Source organism: Manis pentadactyla, chromosome 14, assembly GCF_030020395.1.
Source record: "Manis pentadactyla isolate mManPen7 chromosome 14, mManPen7.hap1, whole genome shotgun sequence".
Classification (NCBI taxonomy): domain Eukaryota; kingdom Metazoa; phylum Chordata; class Mammalia; order Pholidota; family Manidae; genus Manis; species Manis pentadactyla.
The window spans coordinates 58115463-58138667 of record NC_080032.1 but is presented as its reverse complement, the minus strand read 5'-3'; the positions used below and the strand labels follow the sequence as shown (position 1 = coordinate 58138667).

General features: G+C 38.6%; 2 protein-coding genes across 11 annotated transcripts in view; one reads left to right on the top strand and one right to left on the bottom strand.

Moving 5' to 3' along the window:
- DCP1B (decapping mRNA 1B) overlaps positions 1-23205 on the bottom strand; it is a 53596-nt gene that overhangs the window by 14293 nt on the left and 16098 nt on the right. For all 3 annotated transcript variants that reach the window (XM_036907196.2, XM_036907186.2, XM_036907205.2), the window contains exons 4-5: positions 7734-7800; positions 5078-5213 (exon numbers count right to left, since the gene is read on the bottom strand). In XM_036907196.2, coding sequence (XP_036763091.2) covers positions 5078-5213; positions 7734-7800 — 203 coding nt within the window. The remainder of the gene's footprint in view (positions 1-5077; positions 5214-7733; positions 7801-23205) is intronic.
- Positions 8904-23205, top strand: part of CACNA1C (calcium voltage-gated channel subunit alpha1 C) — a 671070-nt gene continuing 656768 nt past the window's right edge. For 3 of the 8 annotated variants that reach the window (XM_036906989.2, XM_036907039.2, XM_036906984.2), the window contains exon 1: positions 8904-11192. In XM_036906989.2, coding sequence (XP_036762884.2) covers positions 11054-11192 — 139 coding nt within the window. In that variant the 5' untranslated portion in view covers positions 8904-11053. The remainder of the gene's footprint in view (positions 11193-23205) is intronic. The other 5 variants (XM_036907000.2, XM_036907031.2, XM_036907021.2 and 2 more) reach the window with 4 other exon arrangements.

The window sequence follows — 23205 nt, the reverse complement described above, 5'->3', positions numbered from 1 at the left end:
TGCATGCTGCTGTCCCCTCTATTGTAGGCCTGATGGATACCCTCAGTCACAAACTAGGAACATACCATTATGTTGTAGATCTTGCTAATGCCTTCTTTTCCATTGACATTGAGCCAGAAAGTCAGGAACAGTTTGCCTTCACATGGGAAGGACGGCAATGGACTTCCACTGTCCTTCCACAGGGATACCCTCACAGCCCCACCATCAGTAACGGACTTGTAGCCCAGGACTTGGCACCATGGGAGAAACTGCCAATGGTGCAGATGTACCATTATATTGATGATGTCATGCTCACGCCTGATTCTCTTCAGATCTAGAAGGTGCAGCACCTAGACTGCTGCAACATCTATAGGAGAAAGGATGGGCTGTGAACAGTAGCAAGGTTCAGGGAACTGGTTTGTCAGTTAAATTCTTGGGAGTAGTCTGGTCGGGTAAGACTAAAGTTATCCAGAAGCAGTCATAGATAAAGTCCAGGCCTTTCCTACCCCTACAACTGTGGCACTGTTACAGGAGTTTTTGGGTCTTCTAGGCTGTAGGAGAGTGTTTATTCCACACTTGACACAAATTCTGACGCCCTTATACTGGTGGTATGAAAGGGTGTCAGGTGGGACTGGGATGAGACATGTGCATCTGCCTTTACTACAGCAAAACAGGCAGTCAAGCCCATGTAGGCCTTGAGTGTGATAGACCCGTCAAGGCCCTGTGAGCTGGATGTTCATATGACTGAAGACGGTTATGGCTGGGGTCTCTGGCAGCGGCTTGAACCTATTGGATTTGCCAACTTATTGGATTCTGGTCACAACTCTGGAAAGGGGCAGAGGTACGTTACACCTTGACAGAAAAACAATTGGCTGTCATGTGTCATGCCTTGCTGGCTACAGAACCTATCACTGGAATGGTCCCCTTATAAAGGTAATAACTACTTATCCTATCATGGGGTGCCTACGAGACTGATCCCCAAACCAAGGAGTGTTGTGGCACAAACGCCCCCACTGGCCATGTGGGGTGCTTACCTACAGCAGCACAGTGACCTCTCTAGCAGTTTGTTGAGTGAAGAACTCCAATGCTTACTGGGGCCAGTGACATATACTAGTGAAAAGCAGGAAGAATTTACTTTAGAACCATTAGTAGCGGAGTCCCTATTGGGAGGGAAGAGGCCCTATGCCCGAAGATGCATGGTACACAGACGGCTCCAGCCATGGGAAGCCCCTAAAATGGAGGGCCATAGCTTTCCATCCTAAGACCGAGACAATATGGATGGAAGATGGTGAGGGGAAGAGCAGCCAATGGGCAGAGTTGTGGGCTTTGTGGCTTGTGACCAGCCAGGAGCCTTCCGCAATAGTTGTCTGCACTGACAGCTGAGCCGTCTATTGGGGCTTGGCCTGTGGCTACTGACACGGTACCATGCTACCCCTTTGGGGGCAAGAATGGTGGCAAGACTTATGGGCCTGTAGTCAGACTAAAACAGTTACAGTGTATAATGTGACTGGCCATTTGCCTTTGGCATCCCCAGGGAATGATGAAGCAGACACACTGGCCCAGGTACATTGGCTGGAAGGAAAGCCTGCCTCTGATGTAGCCCAATGGTTATATCAGCATTTGTTGCACGTGGGGCAAAAGACAATGTGGGTCATAGCCCGTTGGTGGGGCTTGCCTTTGACCTTTCAAGAAATCAGCAAAGCCCAGCAGGAGTGCATCATATGCTCTAAAAGGGACTTACATCGAGTTCCACAGGAAAACTGGATAATAGCTAAGGGGCCAACACCTCTCGTCAGGTGGCAGATAAACTATATTGAACCTCTGCCTGTGTCAGATGGATACCAATATGCCATGACTAGTGTGGACACAGCTACTGGACTTCTGGTTGCTTTTCCTACATGTTGTGCAGACCAACAGTTGACCAAAAGAGGCCTGGAGTATCTCTTTGCAGCCTATGGCCAACCACAGGTAATTGAGAGTGATCAAGGCACACACTTTATTGGACATGCACTACAAGAATGGAATCAAATGGGAGTTTCATGTGCCATACAATCCTACCATGGCAGGCATGACAGAGATGCACAATGGTTTGTTAAAATCTGGACTGAAGTCAGACACCAATGGTCTGTGGGGATGGTCAGTCACTTATGGGCAGTGCTGCGGCGTTTGAACGAGAAACCCCGAAAGGGATTCCTGAGCCCCACAGACATGGTAACGATGTTGCTGCCTCCCCTATATGACTGCAAGTACAAACCAAGAATCATTGAAGCTGAGGTTCGGCCACTAGAATAATGTCTTGCTGCCAGCCCCAACTGCACTAAACCCTGGAGACTCCACTGATTGAAGAACATGGCTTTGGACATTTCAACACATGGACCAGCAATGGCTGGCCCTCCTGGCACCTTGGGGACAAGGCCTGGAAGCTGGCCCCCTGTGCAGCATAGTGGCCCCCACAGAGTAGAGTAGTATATCCTGAATGCCAGGAGGTAGGAGCATCTTACTGTGGAGTTTTGTTTTATCATTACGGCCAGTGCATGCACCTCCAGTAGCACTACAGGGAGAGTGGTAAAGTTATGGTATACCAGACCTGGATGGGACCCCCTTCCAGCTACAGTCCTATCAAAGGACCACTCTCTTGCATGCATCCTACCTGATGGACAAGATTTGCCTATGTTGGTGTCATTGAAACATGTGTCTTACTGCCCCTAAGGTCTTTGTGGATTGGGCACACACCCTAGCAAAAAAACTGCTACTCGCTGGGGTGCATGGAGCTCCCTATCCATACCACTACTAAGTGTGAGTCATAAACTCATCCGAATAAAATTGGTTTTGAATATAGCTGAGATAACCTCCTTAGGCTTGAGGATTATTATTATAATTTTTGTTACCTGTATCAAAATCTTGTATCTTAATTTTTGTTATAATCTCTATGTTGTTACCCTCTGTTGCTGTTGTGGAATCTGGTTACAGTGCCCCAGTTTTCTCACACAGGAATCATTGGGAAAGATGGAGAGTATGTCGATTGCCAGGTGAGAATCCTGGAGGGGTGGAGTGTGGATAAAGTGAAGGTTCCTATGACCAGGATCCTCACCTGAATCTAAACTACCTGATGATGTAACTGGCCTCCTGCTCTGCTACCAATTCCACACCCGTAGGCAATTAGCTAGTATTGACTGAGTCACTGCATAAAGAGCTCTGCCCAGTGCTCTGGGCTGAGGCAGAGATGAAGGAGGATTACAGACCTGCAGACTACTGGATGCAGATGTAATTCTAGTGCTCAACCTATAGCAGGAACTTGCTGAGTAATAAACCCTTTCACCCCAAGAATGATCCATTGTCATCCCTTAGTCTCACTGAACCCATAGTGAACTTGCCCGGGGCTGAAAACCATTGGCAAGACAGTGTTCTTAAAGTAAAACCCACTAAGGGTGTTCAGTCCAAATAAAGAGTTCTGAAGTCACTCTGATTTCTTTTCTAGCAATTTCATAATATGATATTCAGTTATGTACATTTATTTCAGTAAGTTTCCAAACTATAGGATTTTCACTTTTTTTCTTAATTTTATTTTTTTTGCCCATGTTGTTTTTAGAGAGTGTTAATCTTTTACTTCCTGATTTTACAAAAGTGCTTTTTATAAAATAGGGAAATTAGCCCTCTTCCTGTTATTTATATATAAATATTTCTTCTCAGGTTTTTATACCTTCTCAGTTTGCTTGCATTTCTAAACCAGGCAGAACATTTATTTGCTTATTTATTTTATACAGTTGGATTAATTGCTTTTGGGTTCTGAGACATAGTTAGGAAGATTTTCCATTTCCCAGATTACAAAGATATCCATACCCATTTTCTTCTGGTACTTGAACGGTTTTGTTTTTACATATAAATTTCTAATACATGTGGAATTTATCCTGGCATGAGAGGCAGATCGAATTTTGAATTTTCCCAAAGACTACTAGTTCGCCCATCATCATTTAAAAACCTATTTAAATAGCTGGTTTGAGATTTTCATCTTTATCATATGCTGCATTTCAGTTATACTGGGATGTCATTTTGAACTTTCTCTGTTTCTCACAGGTCTATCTTACTGCTCATGCACCGGCCCCATCAAGAGCATACTGTTTCAAGTGTATTTAGGCTTTAATGTCTTCTTATCAGGTAGGTAGCACTTGCTCCCCTGTTTTCTCCTACCCAGTATTGCTCTTTTTGGCCAGGGTTTCCCGTATTATTCCTTATAAATTTCTCTACATGACCTTATAATCAACTTTTTTGCCTCCAGAAAAGAAGAAACCAATTTGTATTCATCTAATTTAAGTTTATAGATTACATTAAAGAGAAGGGAGAGCTCTAAGTTTTGTCTTCTTATCCAAGATCAGGACATAGATTTCCATTTGTTCAGGTCTATTTTTCAACCTTTCAGGAGTGTTTACAAGTTTCCTTCTTATAGATTTTGCTCATTTCCTGTTCATTTTATTCCAAAGAATTTCATTTTAATTTGTTGCTACTGGAAATGGGGTGTTCCAGTAAATCTGACTGGATACTGTTTGATTCTGTGAAGGCTACTGATTTCTCCAGCTACCTTTTAATCTGTTGTGGGGCAAATGGAAGTTCCTATGGCCAGGATCCTCACCTGACCCTAATCTACTTGATGATGTAATTGGCCTCCAGTTAGGCTACTGCTTCCACACTCGTAAGCAATAAGCTATTATTGACTGAGTCACTATGTAAAGAGCTCTGCCCAGTGCTCTGGATGGAGGCAGAGACAAGGTGGATTACGGACCTGCAGACATGATTCTAGTGCTCAACCACCGCTGGAAGAATAAAGCAGAATAAAGCCGGGTATAAACCCTTTTACCCCAAGAATGTTCCATTGTCATTCCTTGGTCTCACTGAATACATAGTGAACTTGCCTGGGGCTGAAACCCTCAAGCAAGACATCCACTTAAAAGCAAATAGTCTGATTTAGCCTACTAAAAGCAAATAAAGATTTAGTTTTTCATACAAGTTTGTTTGGTGGAAGGAATAGCACTAATTCTTTTCCACTGAGCTAATTCCCACTGTGGAATTTAAGTATACCGTACAAGGGGAGACAACAACTCACCTTTGTATATTCATCTTTGGCTTTGGTAAGCATTCGTAGGATGTCCACTTCTCTGCTGTCTCCTGAATTGACGATCACTGGGGAGATTCCTGGTCCAGCTCCCTGGTGTGCTCTCAGCTGTTCATAGTGAATGAGGCTAGAAAAACAGAGGGAAAACCCAACAAGAAGAACCAATTGTGGATAAAGTGAAGGTTCCTGTGGCCAGGATTCTCACCTGGCCCTGGTGGGCTAGCTCACTACACACTTGTGGTCAGTATGTTGTCATTGACTCTGTATAAAGAGCTCCACCCAGTGCTCTGGGAGACACAGGGGCACAGTTGCAAGGTTGCAGGAGAGCAGAGACCAAGACTGGAGTGGTGGCAGCACCGAGGACAGAGACAGAGACGGCTGCGGGGACAGGGAGGCCCAGAGGCAGGGACTGGCTTGCTGCCTGCAGACTCGCTCTGAGTGCATGGGATTCTAGTGATTGACCTGCCACCATGGGAATAAAGTTGGGTATAAACCCTTTCGCCCCAAGAATATTCCACTGTCATTTCTTTGGTCATATTGAATCCATAGTGAACTTGCCCAGGGCTGAAACCCATTGGCAAGACACCAATTTAATAAAGATGATTTTTAAAACCATCCAAACCTCACCTGGTTGTTTTTATCTTGTTACAATTGGAAGACTGCTAAGAAATGAAAAGGAAAATGAAGTTGAGGTCCTGCAAATTGACAGCACATGTGAGTCCGGAGGAGTGGGGGGCAAACTGTGACCTGCAGGCCAAAGCTGGCCCACCACCTGTCTCTGTGAGAAAAGTTACAAACACAGCACCTTTGCTCATTTACGGCTGCTTTCACACAGTAACCGCAGAGCTGAGTACTTATGACAAAGACCCTATGGCTTGCAAAGCCTAAAATATTCATTATCTGGTCTTTTTTAGAAAAAAGTTTGCCAACTCCTCATTTAGAGCATTTGAAAGGACTTCATTAAATTGCTGAGGAAACCTGATTTAGAGTTCTCAAAAGTGAGCAAACAATACAGTACATCAGGACTTTCCCCCTGGTTCCAAAGTGCCTTGAAGTCAAAGCAACGCTGATTCCTTGCAGCTCAAATCCTGTAGTCCTCTGACAGTTTAGAAACAGGGAAAATTCCATTCTAGAAGAGGGGGCATTAAAAAAAAAGAAAACAATGACAAGAATCTTCTGTTTTCCTAAAAACAATACAGAGGGCACCAGATTACTTCTATATGCTTCTGGGTGACACTGAGAAAAACACTTTTTCCTTTTGCGTGCTTTGCCCTTCAGCTCAAATTCTCTTATAATTGCCATGAAGTTTATGGTAAAAGAGATCTGAGAATTTACTGTGGTATTTAATTTTGAGGAACTGCCCGGGATCCACACAAATCAGCTGTTTATTGCTAGTCAACAATCAGTGTCCTGCCCCAGCTGTTAAGTAATTCTGGCAGAATGCTTATAATTTTAACATGGACTGTTGGCTGAGCTACAGGGTATTTTTTAATCTATGTGAAATCCTGCTATTATTATCCAATGCAGTTTACAGTAACATGAATGTTCTAGGAACTAGTTGTTAATGGTGGTTAAGTACCAGTTTGAACACACTTAATCACCATCTGCAACTTGAGCTAGTTACCTAAAATTAGCTTTCACAGCTAGATTTTCAGAAATCAATTTATTTACAAAAGAGTGCTCCCCACATTTTGTTTTTGGGGCCACTTTTTAGTCATTTCATTGTCCCAGGATTTAAAATAGGAAAATGGTTCTTTTGCACAGACCTGAGTTGTCAAGTCTGCATGGGCAGCAGCTGAGCCCAGTCAGGTTGAGATACAGCACGTGTTGGAAACTCATTTCCATCTGAGGCTCTACCCCACCGTGTGAACTGCGGGAAATAACTGCCTCACAGCAGGCAGCCTCGGGGCTCAGGAATGGATCAGAGTTGGCCAGTCACCGGAGGACAGCGCACTTCCCGGGTCCTCCTCCCAGTGCAATCAGGGAGAGTCCAGAGTGGGAAAGTCAGGCTGTATTTAAATTCCCCAAATGCAGAATGGGACAAATCATAAGGTATCATGAGACTAAAAGAAAAAGAAACTGTAACAAAAGGGAGAGAGACTGTGTACTGATCAGTAAACTAATATTAACTTAGGCATTTCCAACAAAATTGGAAATAAGGACTGTCCTAAGTACTCATAGTGTTTCAGACATGTGAAGAAGTTCTGAGCTCCCACACCATGGGTATGCAGTTAAAGGGAAGCATTTAGGGCAGGAAGGAAAAGCAAAGATCTTGGAGAATCTGTAGCAGCTTTTTGGAATGGCTCTGAATATTCTTTTTCTTGTTATGTATACTGATATCTCTTCAAAGCAAAAAACTGCTTTTACATTAAAACATTTTAGAAATGAGGAAAATACTAAGGAAAATTGTCACCGGGAATGATTCATATTATAGATATTCCACATGCGCAGAAGAAAATGAGGCCAATCCTTCTACATGATAAATCATGCCTAGTGAAAATTTATGTCTATTTGTCATTTATTAATAATAAATGTTTTCCTACCCACTGTGGAATGGATTGCTGTAAGAGAGATTCTGTTGAGGGTTAAAGTGTAGAAATACAAATAAAAGCACCAGGTCCTGAAAAAACAGCCTTTCAGTACTTACTTTTTCATAAGCTCTGCAATTCTTTGGCATTCTTCCTTATCATAAAACCATATTCCATGAATGGAAACTGCAAAAAACACATCAAACAAATTATGCATTTCAAAACTACATAATGGAAAGAAATTCCCTCACCATCTTGAAAGAAAATACATACTTAGTGAATAACTGAAACCAATCACCAGAGTTAAAGCTTGAACACCTAGCACTGGAATTTTTTTTTAATTTATTATTTTTATTTTGGTATCATTAATCTACAATTACACGAGGAACATTACGTTTACTAGACTCCTCCCATCACCAAGTCCGCCCCACAAACCCCACTAGTCACTGTCCATCAGCGTAGTAAGATGCTGTAGAATCACTACTTGTCTTCTGTGTGTTGCACAGCCCTCCCCGTGCCCCCCGCCATTATACATGCTAATCATAATGTCCCCTTTCCTTTTCCCCCCCGTTATCCCTTCCTTCCCACCCATCCTCCCCAGTCCCTTTCCCTTTGGTAACTGTTAGTCCATTCGTGGATTCTGTGATTCTGCTGCTGTTTTGTTCCTTCAGTTTTTCCTTTGTTCTTATACTCCAGATATGAGTGAAATCATTTGGTACTTGTCTTTTTCCACCTGGCTTATTTCACTGAGCATAATACCCTCTAGCTCCATCCATGTTGTTGCAAATGGTAGGATTTGTTTTCTTCTTATGCTTAGCACTGGAATTTTTGAAGCCCACAGAGAAACATGTAGTGGTCTTCTGCAAGCACACACACAGCCGATAAAAGTAATTGTCCTTAAAAACACAGCAGCTGAACAGAAGCCATTTGGCAAATGCTTCTTAAGCCAGTGAATATAGATTAAAAATGAAATCCAAATTTCTAAACTCCTTGCTTTGAAATGTCATTGTTTCTATACTCCATTTGCACATTTCAAACACATATTTAATCTTTATTTTTAAGTGTACTGACACCTGATACACAAATTAGGCCTAGAAGCTTCTCTCCCCTCTCCTTCTCCCAAGAATATGTTAGCTGAAAGAATGGTTTTGTAAGCTTTAAGTTAGGATAAGGTGCAGGGAAAAATTAAACTCAATAAGTTTCTGACTTTAATACTTAAGTATAGACAAATACAGTTGTTGAAAGATTAGATGTAACTATGAACATTTAGTGATGAAAGGAAAAGGTGATAATAATATAGCTGCTATTGATACATTTAACAATTTTCAAATACACTGTATACTTCAGTATGTACCTGTGTACATCACTTTTATGGCAAAGGTTAAATAGTTCAAAAATACATTTATAAATTTCTAGTTGAGGATAGGGTTGTATTAATAATACAAACAATGCATTAACTACATATGCATTTAAAAAATCTTCATTGAAAATAGCAGCAATGTTATGACAGGAATGAAAACAAACAAAATATATTTTTTAAAGTGTTTAAGGCTTAATCTTTCAAAACATTTAATTATGTCAATATTACTTGGTCATTAAAACAGCTGTGATATTTTGACTTCTTTTTCCCATTCACCTGATGAATGCCTTTGGTGTGGATTTCTGTTTGTCAGTAATGACTCAGGTATCAAAAGATAAGGGAAATGTCTTTTTAGTGCTATTTTAAGAAGATATCTTAAAAAGGAACCCTATAAATCTGAATTACCAACTTGCCAGAAGGTGGCAATGACTGGGTTTTTGACTCATTGCATGATTAGTGTACCAGGAATCTATCTTACCTACCTACATGTGAAGGGGAAAAGATGAAAAAAAGCCCTCCAGCTTTTTCTTGAACAGGACCATTTTATCCTCTTAGAAACACATACGCACATTCCTCTTTGATACACTGACAATCCTTTGAAAAAGGGTATCTGAGCTCTGAAGCCTACATGCTGAGACAGCCATAATATCAAAAAGAAATTTTCATCTCAAGACCATTAAATGTGTATCTCAAAACTTTTTATTCAAGGTTGTTTCCAGTCTGACACTAATTCCTTACAAGGGTGGCCCACCCAGATTCCTGTCCACTAACCCGCCGAGCCTCATATTCTTCTAAGTAGAAGTGGGCTGGGCCACCGACGTTCAGTGATGGTGAATCTGGACACGTTTGTGTGTTTGGTGGCTTCCATCCTGGTTACAAAGTAGGAGCCTGGTCTATTTTTAGGCTACAGTGAAAATTTCCTTTCCTTGGAGACTGAATTTTCCAAAACTATCGAAGTAGAAATGTGGTAGCAGGGGAGAAAAACCCAGCATGACTACGTGATCTCAGGCCAAATGGTAGAGGAAAACCAGCCACTTGTGTCTCATTAGTAGGACATTTCAGTAGAAATACTTGGGTGTCATTGTTTTTTTTACACATTTGTGGCATTTGACAAAGGAACTAGGTTTTCGTAAGGGTAAGATGCCAAGGAAACTGTTGATACAAATAGAAAAGCAGTTTGACGGTGTTGTTCCTCCGAGGAAACTGAGATGCAGATTTAGCAAGGGAAAGCGCTATGAGATCATCTTTCAGATGTCAATGCAGAATGAAGGCAACACTGGGTTTGTAGTGATTATTTAAGACATTGTGGAGATTTCTTTAGGACCTGGCCATTTACCTCAAAAGCAACACAACTTTAAGATTAAAATGGATCATTTTGAAACAGCCTCCAGTTAATATTTAGTTTGAACATAAAATTTAAATAGTCAAGGGGAAAAAAAAACAGACTTCCCAGCAACAGTTCTGGCTACTGAAAGGGTAGCACCAGGATAATCTGTAGAACTAGGTCTTTTTTTCTCTCCTTAAAATAGTTTTGCTTCTTGAGCTGCATTCCCTGGGAAAAGGGCAGTGAATTACATTAAAGGGCACATTCCCACTGGAGTTTTCTGCCTCTTAGGGCCAAGGTCTCCCAACCCCTGGACAGACTTTTCACTCTTCTACACCAGAGGGTACATCATAGCAGCTCGTGGTGATGTGTGAAAACCAGAGACCAGCATGCCTGAGGGAGGTGATGAGCTGACAGGCTGACAGAAACCATTCCCTTCACATTTCAATCTCGGTTTTCCTGCAAAGCCACTGGGTGAGAGCCCAACCTTGTGTAGGTGGTGAGCACAGGAGGGAAGACAGCAAAGGACAGGTTGAGAAGAACAGACGGTGTAGTTTTCAGAATTCTAAACCTTAAAAAAATTACTATAACCTGTTTGCAGTGACATGATACAGCTGCGAAAACCTATGTAATGCTGAAATGTTACTGAGGGAATGGTTTCTAGGTTTTAAAAAATAACAAGGAGAAAAGTTCACGAGCAGGATATTTACTTATTTTTAAAAGTTGACCTGCTAGTACACATCTGGGGATTCGCCATGCTTCGAGCCTTCGTGCAGCCCGCCACACCTGCCTACCAGCCGCTTCCTAGTCACTCACCTGCCGAAACAGAGGTGACATTTAAGGGCACTGTGGTGCATGAAGCCCAACTCAACTGTTTCTACATCCCTCCTGGAGGTAAGAACCCGAAAGTCGAGTGAGCAATAGGAAGAACATGGTGAAATTTACTCTAAACTATTCTAACGACGCATAGAGTATGTGACTCCCCTACTCTAAGAACTCATGGCAATACTCTTTGTATTTAACACAGGACTTTCAACAGTACTGTTGTGAAATTTTGCGTAAAACTGCACTGTTCTGATTTATGTCACACTTTAGAAATTCTTAGTAGAAAAGCAGCAGTGTTTCAGGCAACAGGCAATGCAGTATTGCCTTTACTTATCTATTAAAACACCAATTTTCCACTTTCCTCATGTCTGAATATTTGTAGGTACACACAGACAAGAGAGACAGCAAGCTGAATTATATCCAGTGATATTTTCTTCTTTTGTAATTTCTTCAGGAAAATCTAAAGCTGATCAAATTTTAAGAGGCTAGTTAAGAAGTCATTAGACACCATACCAAATGTCCTAAATACACATTCATTTGGGTCCTTTGATCTTATTAGTATCAGTTTTTTTGGAGTATACTGGTTTAAGCTCCTAATGAATATTTCTATACAATCTGTTCTTTTAAGACATTTATCATTTGTTCAATATTTTACCCAAAATGCCTTTCATCTCCAAATCATGAATGGTAGCTTGCAATCTTTTAACAAGAATTCATGCTAACGTTTGTGTGTTATTTCCATACAGTTAGTAAGTAGATAATACATAATTACACAGGAAAAGTTTAAATAGGCAGGATAAGGATATCTGATTTGGTGATTCTCCCCCCATTCCCTCTCTCTACAAATAATCTCACTAACTTCTCTCAGAAGTGTAGGGATTTATTTTCCTTAGTATGCAGTACAGAAGGCATTTAAGTTCTCTCTTTTCACAAGGAAAGCCATGGAGATGTGGCAGCATAAAGTTAAACAAATCTCTTCTGTGCACTGAAGGATAAACCAAAAATTAAAAATTCTTTCAAACCCCATTCCCTTTATGAAGTATTTCTCAAATAATCCCAATGTGAGGACCAAGAGCATCTCATCATATATTTGGTGTATGTTTTTGAGACTTTATTTGAATACCATATTTCTTGATTTAGCATATCATTTATCTAGTTCGAGTGTGTAAGTCTGACCGCATTGAGAATGACTTGGTACTGGCATTTGGTAGTGAGCACACACACACAGCTACCACCCTTCTGGAAGATCACAAGATAGTTAAAACGTTAGGAAGTTAGAAACATGAAATTTTAGAGCTGGAAGTCAGCTAAGAAGTGTGCACGCCACCTATTTCACTCATGAGGAACGTGTAGTCTGACAAGGCTAACTGACCTAGCCAAAGTCATTTTTCCTGGTTCAGTCTGTCTTATAAATGAAATACGGTATTAAAACAGTTTTCATGTTGACTGACTTGTAGGCTTGGCTATAAGAGATGGGAATTCACCTTTTTTAAACCAAGGTTCATGTGGACACTCTAAAGAACAAAAGGGAGGACGAGAGGGAGGAGAGGAGGGAGGAAATGAGTGTGAAAGGAAGGGAGGGAGAGAGGGGAGGCAGAGAAAGATGGAATCTGAGGCTTAGAGGACTGGCTGCGATGCTAGAGCAGCGGTCACCTTGCCCATGTGCTGGCATCACGGATGGGGGACAGGCTGTGGCTGCTCTGTGCTGATTCTGCACCCCATTTGGAATGCTTTGCACTGAAATGCTTTCCTTCTTCACGTTCTTTAATACCCTTAAAGCAATGTTCCTTCATTCACCTTCTGCCTGAGCTTTACTGACCAAACACGGACACAATATTGTAAAACAAAATCCTCCCTGCCACTGCAAGTCTGCATAGCACTGTTATCTTTGGCCCCTGGTCTGGTTCTTTTCATACGACATCGTTTTACCGCACCTCACACATCAGCGATCCCATGATCTCAAAATATTGGAAGGTTCATAGTAGATGAGAAGCAGTTCCTATTATGGGTGACTAATACTCATGAACGTTTTCGGGATAACAATAGAAAACCTAACAACTACTGTGAAGTAAAAACAACATTTCTCTTTCTAAATAAATTAACTTCATTAGAAAGCTAATGACATAAAAACAAAAACCTCTCAATGAAAGTATTGTACTAACTTGGATTAAATTAATACATATCTCTGATCATAAATGGTAATTTATCTTCAAAGAAAAAGATGGGTCTTTTAAAAAGTTTTCTTTTATAACAAATGCATGTTATATCATTAGACCTTCCTAATCTCCACAGAACTTAGTATCCCCTCAAAATGGGAACCTCAAGGTCTGCTATTACCCTCAGGTTCATAAAAGGTCAGATGGAATCTTCTTCATTGTATACTAACTTCTTCCTAATTTTATTTATTTTGGGGAATGTTCCTTTAAGAGATTTAACAGAATAAATAGTTTTAAAAATAGGAAGCAGAAAGAGTCATAGGTAATAATAAATAGGGACAACTTATCCTGTTTTATTGGTCATTTAAATTTAGGTTTTCATTTCATTCATAATCTTGAAGATTCATTTCAGAATCTCCAAGGCCACAAACAACAAATGTGCACTCCCAGTCTTTCCCCTCTGAGCACCTGCCCACCCTCAAGGACTCAGTCTTTCTCATTCCTCTAGGGATAAACAGTCTCAACCTCTTCTTTGCTCCCATATTTTTTTTGTACATCCTTGTACTAAAAAAATTAAGTGCATATGATAATTCAGTATTTACACAACTGTTCCCTCCACTAGACTACGAGGTCCTGGAGGGTAGGACCTTGTTAATATACCCAACATGATGGCTGGATTGTGGTGGGCATTCTACAAACATTTGTTGAGTTGAAATCTAAGACTTCAGGATCTTATACCAACAATACTCCTTGTAATTGCTAATATGGTTATCACTGTGCTGGCTCAATTAAAAATCAAAGAGTAGATATGCTAGACCCTCTGCTTCAACTGGTTACACCTTCTACCAAAGATCACAGCATGGGGTTCTCTGCACTTCACACCCTGTATGCTTCTAACTTAACTCAGAGCTTATTTTGCTTCAAATATTTGATAATCTTAGGTATAAGTAATGTTGATGGGATTTTGTTATTAGGATATGAGCTCCCTAGGATTGTATATGTCTATTGATCCACACTGTGTAGACGCTAATGTACTCATTTTATGTGTATTTATGATTACAACAACCATATGGCATTCTTCCTGATTGACTACCTGTCAGACACTGGCAGCTAAGAGCTCAAAGAATGCAATTCATCTGTAAAATCACATGCAATTCTCTTCAGAGTATAACTAATAGTACCTTGATCTAGCAGAGAAAAGATTTCATATTCCAGTCATGTCTGATAATAGTAATCTGAAGCTTACATAAACAAGTACCTAAATTATCATAAAAATATAATATTTATGCAATGTCATTATTCCAGCAACTCACTGAAAATGTATTATCTTAAGTGAATCTCAATGTATCAAATTAAAGTTAGTCTCCTATCAATGTAGTTTGTGAGAAGTATATGTTAAAGCTAAACATAAAACAGTATTTTTGCAGTTAAACAACTTGTTTCAATCAAGTTCCTCATGTTTGAATCAGATTGTTTAATCAAGAGTTTAATAATGCTAAGAATAGCTTTGCTGGAAATGAGATTCTCAAGGACCCTACAGCAGTGGTGGCAGAAGGCGCCTGGCGCTCCTTCTCGACAAGGCAACGTGGCCGGAGTGTCTGCACCTTCTCATCTCAGCCTGAATCTGAAGTTATGGGTATAGGAGATGCCACCTTTTCCCAAAGCCCTTTAAGCAACTGAATTATGTGTGGTTCTTCACTTAAATTAGAGCTCTACTGTTGTGAGTAGGATGACTATAACACTAGTTCTGGGCTGAACCTCATTTCTTTCTCCAAAATCCATAAGAACATGAAAAATGGTAATTTTTCCTACTGTGGGTTAAGAAGTAAATTAATCCAGTAGTTCCACGTTGATTATTTGAAACTATTTTCTAAGTGACTTTGGATAAATATCAGTCATATAAGTGACTCTACAAGAATAGACATGAACACGTAGTGTAGCCATAATGAGCACTTAATGTTGCAGAGACTGTGTGCAGGTTAGGAAGACTGAGAGATGCTTCAGGAGTTACACATTTCAAAGAATGTTCTGGAATCCAGTTTTTCTCTGCCAAGATTTAGACTTCTACCATGCCAAACTGAGCTCTAAAAACCAAATGTAAAATACAGTCCAACTCTGAGTCACAAATGCAGAGTAGGAATCCAAGTAGCATTATTGTGTGCATGTTTCCTTGGCAAAGTCAAGAATCTTAAGTCTTTATGGCTTAGGATAAAATATGACTTCACTTTAACTTTATTCTCATGCAGCATCTGCATATTACTATATATGACTTTGCCACATGGGTTCCTCCCATCTGCACAAACCAGATTGTTAAGTTACACGTTTAGAGACGGATAGGTTTTCCCATTAAATTCATGTGAATTCCTATATACAGTGAGTCCCCTAGTAATGAATGGTGGAAGTGTAGAAGGGACCTCAGAGAGAAAGCATTCTGTGTGTGTGTGTGTGTGTGTGTGTGTGTGTGTCAAGTAGTTACTGATATTACCATTCAACACATGGAAATACAAAAACATGAAACCCAGAGATACCACAGGGCTCCAAAGTGAAATTCTGCTTTACAAGAGGCTTTCTAGAGCCTTCTTTGACAGAATGCCAGTTCTTCAGATGAACAGTCTCCTTTAGAGTTGAGATCTCTTCCTTTTGGCATGACCTGAGCAGTGACAGAACAAAAATGTGATTCTGGATTTCAGGTGACAGGCTTCATCACTCAAGTCACAGTAGATGTATAACCCTTAATCATATGCTGATCAATGCTGCATGATAAAGAGAGCAATTTTTCCATTAGAATGGCAAAGGAGGCTTATAGACTCAGAATAAGATTCAGTGACATTATATTGTTTGATTGGGTGGTCTTCTTTCTCATTAAGACAGACTTTGCTGGCAGAGTCCTTGAAGGGTATCTTTGAAGGATATCTAAGCAACCAGCCACTCCTCTCACCTGCAGTAAGAGAGCGGCAAGACTGTGTAGTTATCCATTCTAACTGGATAGGAAATGTCAAAGTCCTTGCCTCCCATCCCATACTGTACATGATTTGAATGAGTTTGCTGTAAGGATTTTATATCACTGGGCAGATCCCAAAGAGAATGGCATTTTATTGTTATTCCTGCTAATACTAAGACTCTGCCTAGTAAAACTGTCAAGTATTTTAGTCATATAATTACTTTAAAGATGTTTCTTGACTCTAGAGGGCTTTGATTCAATATTCCCTAAAATTATATGCAAAATGGTATGTATATATGAAACAGACTCTTTTGTAGGTGGGGAGGTACATAACATAGACACCCCGAACAATGCCTGGCACATAGCAGGCAATCAACAAATACCTGAGGAAGCAGGGAAGAGAGGCAGGCAGGAAGTTCATCAGTTTCTCGTAGGAGTTAAGATCCAAAGAAAGTTAAGAACTACTATCTGAGGCTGTCAGTATACCAGTAAATATCCTAGAATGGAAATATAACTCAATTATCTGTGGGCAGATAATGTAACTTTCATTTTCTTAGTAATAAATTTACACAGGGTTCACTTTTAACCCTTCAAATTACTTTTGTAATAATTGACTGACTTGATTATAAGGTTAAGAAAACAGATGAATAAAGTCTCAAGGTCTTAGAATTTGTGAAGTTGGATGACTTTTTATTCTTCCATGTGGCCTGAACTCTAGGAAAGGGATTAAAAAGCACAGACTTCTTAGCATCCTCAGCCATGCAAAGGGTGAACCATGCAGTTCAGGTTTGATTACTGCTTTGCATTAGCTTGAGAGGTAGGATTTTTAGTCCTGTCAGGACGTGGCCAACAGGGAGGAATTCTGGAAGCTGGGCAACTTCGTGGCTCCTTCTCAATCACCCCAAGCAGAGTATCTTCAAAACTGGACAAAAACATTGTAAATCCATCCACACATAACAATTCTAGAATATAAAGGATTTGGGAATTACTCTAAGTACATGTACATTTTGTACATGTCTAGTTCTTATCCAGATCTCTTCATTTTCTGTTTATTTGAGACTACAGAACACAAATAAAACATAAGATGTAGTCTCTGTCCCTAAGAGGCCTGTAATTTATTACTCATGTCACTGCCTTCTCAATAGATCAATAATCAATAACCAACCAATTAATGGTAGTGTAATAAAAGAGCAAATGTTTCACAGAAAGCATTCTAAGTAGTGAGCAATGTTGTTTCCAAATTATGACCTGTCTTTGTTTGCAAATTTACATTTCTTACTGCTATTATTTACTATCTATACTTAGCATCCTCAGCCATGCATTTCATGGTACATTTCAACTGGAGCTTTGGAAGAAGTGAAAGCTTACACCTCATAATATGTTCAGTAATAGCCATAAAAAAAGACCTATAATTCTATGTAAAAATCTTATTGTTTACTGTATATTTTGTTCTAGGGAAAGGACTGCAGAATATTCGCTTAGGCTTCTCTCTGCTAGAAAAACTGCCTTTTTAAAAAAGTTAATTCCTTCTACTCAAGAAAAAAGATTAAGTTTTGTACAGGTTTTCATTATTTTCAGCAAAAAGGAAACACTTTCTTCTTTTTTAGAGAAAGCATCTAGAGAAATCAGATGTCCCAAGCCAGAGGACCTGAAATTACTTAAAATCTTCATTTGAAATCAGGTTACATGGAAGTCTCTGTTGTCACTTTGGTTTAAAGTCCTGAAGATGTATTTTAGAATAAGGATAGTTGTATTTCCAGGTTGAGGAAGCCAAGATACAAATTTGAGAAGGGTTAGTGTAACATTCTAATTAACTTAGAAGAGAACAGATCCAAGGTTAGAAGAAACAGTGGTTAATAAATGACAGGATAAAAAAGAAAGGTACCAAGTTATATATAAGTATTCTTTAGTCTTCTTTTACAAACTCAATCATTTCTACTTTTTTAAATGGAAAACTACTTTATATACAAAATGCACAGAACTTAAAAAGTGCTGTTTGATTGGTTTTGACAATAATACACTGTCATGTAATCCACCCCAAACAAGATATAACATTTTTACCACCTTCTAGTCAACAACTGCCCTTCCACCACCAATCCCAGCAATCATTCCTTTCTGACCTGTATCACCCTTAATGTTTTGCCTGTTCTTAGACTTCAGACAAATGGGATATACTCTTGTGGATGGCTTCCTTCATTCAGGATGTTTTAGAGATTTGTCTGTGTTGCAGAATGATCAGCAGTTCATTCCCGTTTATTGCTGAGTAGCGTTCCATCATAGGGATATACCAAATTGGTTTATACGTTTACTTACTGATGGATGGACATGTGGGTTGTTCCTAGTTTGTTTTTGGTTTTTGCTATTATAAATAAAATTGCTATGAACATTTGCATAAAAGTCTTCATGTAGACATATGTTTTCATTTCTCTTAAGTAAATACCTATGAGTGGAACTTGCTGGATCATATGATAATTATGTTTGCATTTATAAGAAATTGCCAAACAATTATCCAAAGTGGTTGCACCATGCTACCCTCCCATCAGCAATGTATAAGAATTTCAGTTGCTCCACATTCTCACTGACACTTGGTAATGTCAGTCATTTTAATTTTAGCCATTTTAGTAAATTATGTGGTATTATCATGCTGGCTTTAATTTGCATATCCATCCAATGTCCAATAAGTATATGAAAAAATGCTCAACCAATTAGTTACAGTAAAATGTAAATTAAAACAATGAGATATCACTTCACAATAGCTGAAATTAAAGGGAACAATAATATGTCAACAAAGTGTTGACAAGGATACAAAGCAACTGGAACTCATACATTATTGGAGAGAGAATAAACAGGTACACAACTTTGAAACTGTTCAGCAGTACCTACTAAAGCCAAACAAACCCCTATACTATAAGGGGTTGATACAAACCCAAAATAAATGACAGCATATATCTACCTAAAAAACATGAACTAGAACTTTACTCAAGAGTTCAAAACTAGAAATAACTCAGATACCCATTCATAAGAGAATGAGTTAAGAGGCTGCAATAGACTGATGCCACAGAATACTACACAGCAATAAAAAGGAATAAACTGTTGCTATACACAATAACTCAGAAGTCCCTGATGATGAATGTTGAGCATCTCTTTATTGGCTATTTGTATATCTTATTTTGTAAAGTGGCTGTTATATATTTTTCCTATTTTCAAATTGGACTGTCTTCCTAATTTTGAGTTCAAAGAGTTAGTTACATATAAGTACTACATCAGCATAGGTAGTATGAATATTTTTACCTAGTCTGTGGCTTGCCTTTACATTTCCTGAAAGGTATTTTTAGAACAGAAGTTTATAATTTGATGAAATTTCTACTTTTAATGGGGTACAGTTGGCTTTTTTAATGGTAAATGCTCACAACATTCAATTTAAACCTAGTGTTTGGTAATACCTGTTATTAATTGTTTTTAATAAAGAGTTATAGATTTGATTTCTTCTACAAAAATGGAATAGAGGATTTCTTATTTAATCCTCAGAAACAATACCTACAGCAGAAGCATTACTGTTTATACTCATATAGCCATGTTTTATAGGGTCACCAGAAAACAGGGACATGAACCCTATTTTAATGTAACATGGTTAAAATACCAACTTTGAAATAGTGAATAAACTTCTAAATATCAAACCAGAATATCTTAAGAGTAAAATAACTTGAAGGATAAAGTAAAATGTTTTTTTAAACTTTTTTTTACAAAGTTTTATAAATTTACATAGATGAACTTAACATATCCCCACATTCTACATCTCCTCCTAGAACTATTACATTTTTCAAGACAAGGAGGTATGAATTCTCACAACTTGCAAATTTTTTCTAGGAACTTTAAGGTAAATGTTATGACTATATAAAATCAACTGCTGCTGAAATTAAGTATTTTAAGTTTCTATCCAGGAACCACAGAATTTAAAGTTTTCCTTATTGTCTGTTGGATAATGCCCAAAAGAAAAAAGACTGAAGGAGTAGGTATGAAATTTGGGGTTAAGCTTTTTGGTTGCTTTGAATAAATAAATCTAATAAAAACAACTCAGTACTTATTGCAAATATTTAATTGTACACTCTGAATGCAAGGAGTTAACTGCTGTAGGGGGGTGGAAAGATACCTTGCCATTGGCTTTTATTCTGATAGAGAAAACAAGGACAAATATCACACATAAGGTAGAATCTAAGTACTAGTAAGTGCTTGTTGTCTAACTAGCTCAACATTCAGCATATTATTTTAACATATACATGTCTGCTTTTTGTGCTAAGATAGCAAACTCAAAGAGGGAAGGGGTGCATGTTATTCATTACTGAACTCTCAAAACCCAGCACAGAATCAGTATCACTAGACAAATGCTCAATAAACACTTATGAAAGTCAACATAAGAGAGGTGTATGTTGCAGCAAAAAATCACAGCTAGATAAAGTAATTACAGTAATATTAGGGAAAAGTCAAGTTTCAGTTGGGTTTTGAAACACAAGTAGAATTTGTCTGGTAGGAAGTGGTCAGGCTGAAGGAGAAAATTCAAGGAGAAAAAAAGAATAAACTTGTTTAAAAGCACAGAGGTAAGAAATTAAAGAGTATTCTGCAAAAGCATATATAGATCTTTTCACTTATAAGGGGCTTCGGTCTCAATAAACCCATTGTTAAGTTGAAAATATTCTGTCAAAAATGCATTTGATATATCTAACCTACCAAATATAATAGCTTAGTCTTGCCTACCTTAAACATGTTCAGAACACTTAAAATAGTGATTAGTTGGACAAAGTAAGCTAACACAAAGCCTATTTTATAATAAAGTGTGGAATATCTCATGCAATTTATTGAATACTGTACTGAAAATGAAAACAGCATGGTTGTAAGTCCATCAGTTTCTGACCTGCATGGCCTCAGGACTGGAGGCTGCAGCTCCTGCCCTGCCCAGCATCACACGAAAGGACTGTACTGCATCTCACTAGCCTGGGGAACCATCAAAATTCAAAATCTGAAGTATCGTTTCTACTGGACATGTGTCATTTTCATACCATTATGAAGTTGAAAACTTTTAAGTCAAACCACTGTAACTTGGGAACTGTCTGTAGTTGTGTTAGTTAGAACAGAAGGCAAATGGACAAGAGTACTGCTAGACTTGGCCAGACAGGTAAAATGGGGACTGACATAGCAAGCTGTCTATGTCTGGTGAAAGGTCTAGTTGGTAGGCTTTCAAGTTTTTAAGCAGGAAAATGACTTGTACTTTAGGGAGATAAATCTGGCAGTGGTTTTGTAGGCAGGACATAAGCAGATTATAAGGCTAATGATGTACCTTTTTATATGTATGCCTGGGTTTGATTTGCTAGTATTTTTTTATTGTGGTAAAATATAAATAACATGAAGTTTACCATTTAAACTATTTTTAACTGTACAGTTTAGTGGTATTAAGTATACTCACAACATTGCACAACCATCACCACCATCCATCTCCAGAACTTTTCCAAACTAAAATTCTGTACCCATTAAACACTAACTCTCCATTCCCTCCTCCCCTCAGCCCTAACCATTATTCTGCTTTGTCTATGAATTTGACTATTCTAGGTACCTCATATAAGTGGAACCATACCATAGTTATCCTTTTGTGTCTGGCTTATTTCACTTAGCATCCATGTTGCTAAGGTTCATCCATGTTGTAGCATGTATCAGAATTTCATTCCTTTTTAAGGCTGAATAATATTCCAATGTGTGTGTGTGTGTGTGTGTATCACATTTTGTTTATTCATCCACCCATCAGTGAACATTTGGGTTGTTTCCACCTTTTGATTATTGTGTAAATAATGTTGCTATGACATTATTTGGCTGGTATTTTATTGATGATTTTTTTATATTCACAAGAGACATGGGTCTATAATTTTCTTGTAATGTCACTGTCTTGTTTGGTTATCAGGATAATGCTGCTCTCATAAAAGAAGTTGGAAAGTATTCCCTCCTAGTTTCTGGAAGAGACTGTAGAATTGGTATTATTTCTTCCTTAAATGTTTGTAGAATCACCAGTAAAAACTATCTGGGCCTGAAGTTTTTTTTACTAGAAAATTTTATACTACAATTCAACACCTTTAATAGATATGAGACTTCAGATTATTTACTTCTTTTTGAGTACATTGGGTGATTTGCATTTTTCCAACAAATTAGTCCATTCATCTAGATTGTTGAATTCATGGGTATAGAAAAGTTCATAGTATTTCCCTCATTATCCTTTAATGTCTGTAGGGACTCCCTCTTTCATTCCTGCTAATTTGTGTCCTCTTTCTCTATTTTTTCTGTCTTGATCAATCTGGCCAGGGTTTTATCAGTTTTACTGACTCTTTTCAAAGAACCAGCTTTTGGTTTCACTGATTTTCTCCATTGTTTTCCTGTTTCCTATTGTTTTCTGCTCATTTTATTATTTCCTTCCTTCTGTTTGTTTTGAGTTTAATTTGCTCTTCTCCTTCAAGTTTCTTAAGGTAGAAAGAAACTAATTCCTTTGAGACCTTTCTTCTTTTCTAATATGAATATTTGATGTTATAAATTTCCCTATAAGTCCAACTTCAGTTACATCTGGTAATTTTCATTTTTATTTAGCTCAAACATTTTTAATTTTCCTCCATCTCTGGGGAATGTTCCAGATGCCTTGCTGTTACTGATTTTGTTTAATTCCTTTGTGGTCAGAGAGCATACTTTGTGTGATTTCAATTTCTTCAACTTTTTAGGTTTTGCTTTATGACCCATGATAAAATTCATCTTGAGGAATGTTCCATGTGCTCTTGAGAAGAATGTGCATTCTGCTGTTGTCAGATGGAATGGTGTACAATGTCAATTATGTCAAGTTGAAAGCATTGGTCAGGTTTTCTATATTCTATTTTCTGTCCAGCTGTTCTATTGATTACAGAAAGTGGAATACTGAAGTCTCCAAGTATAACTGCAGATTTTTTTTCTCCTCTTAGTT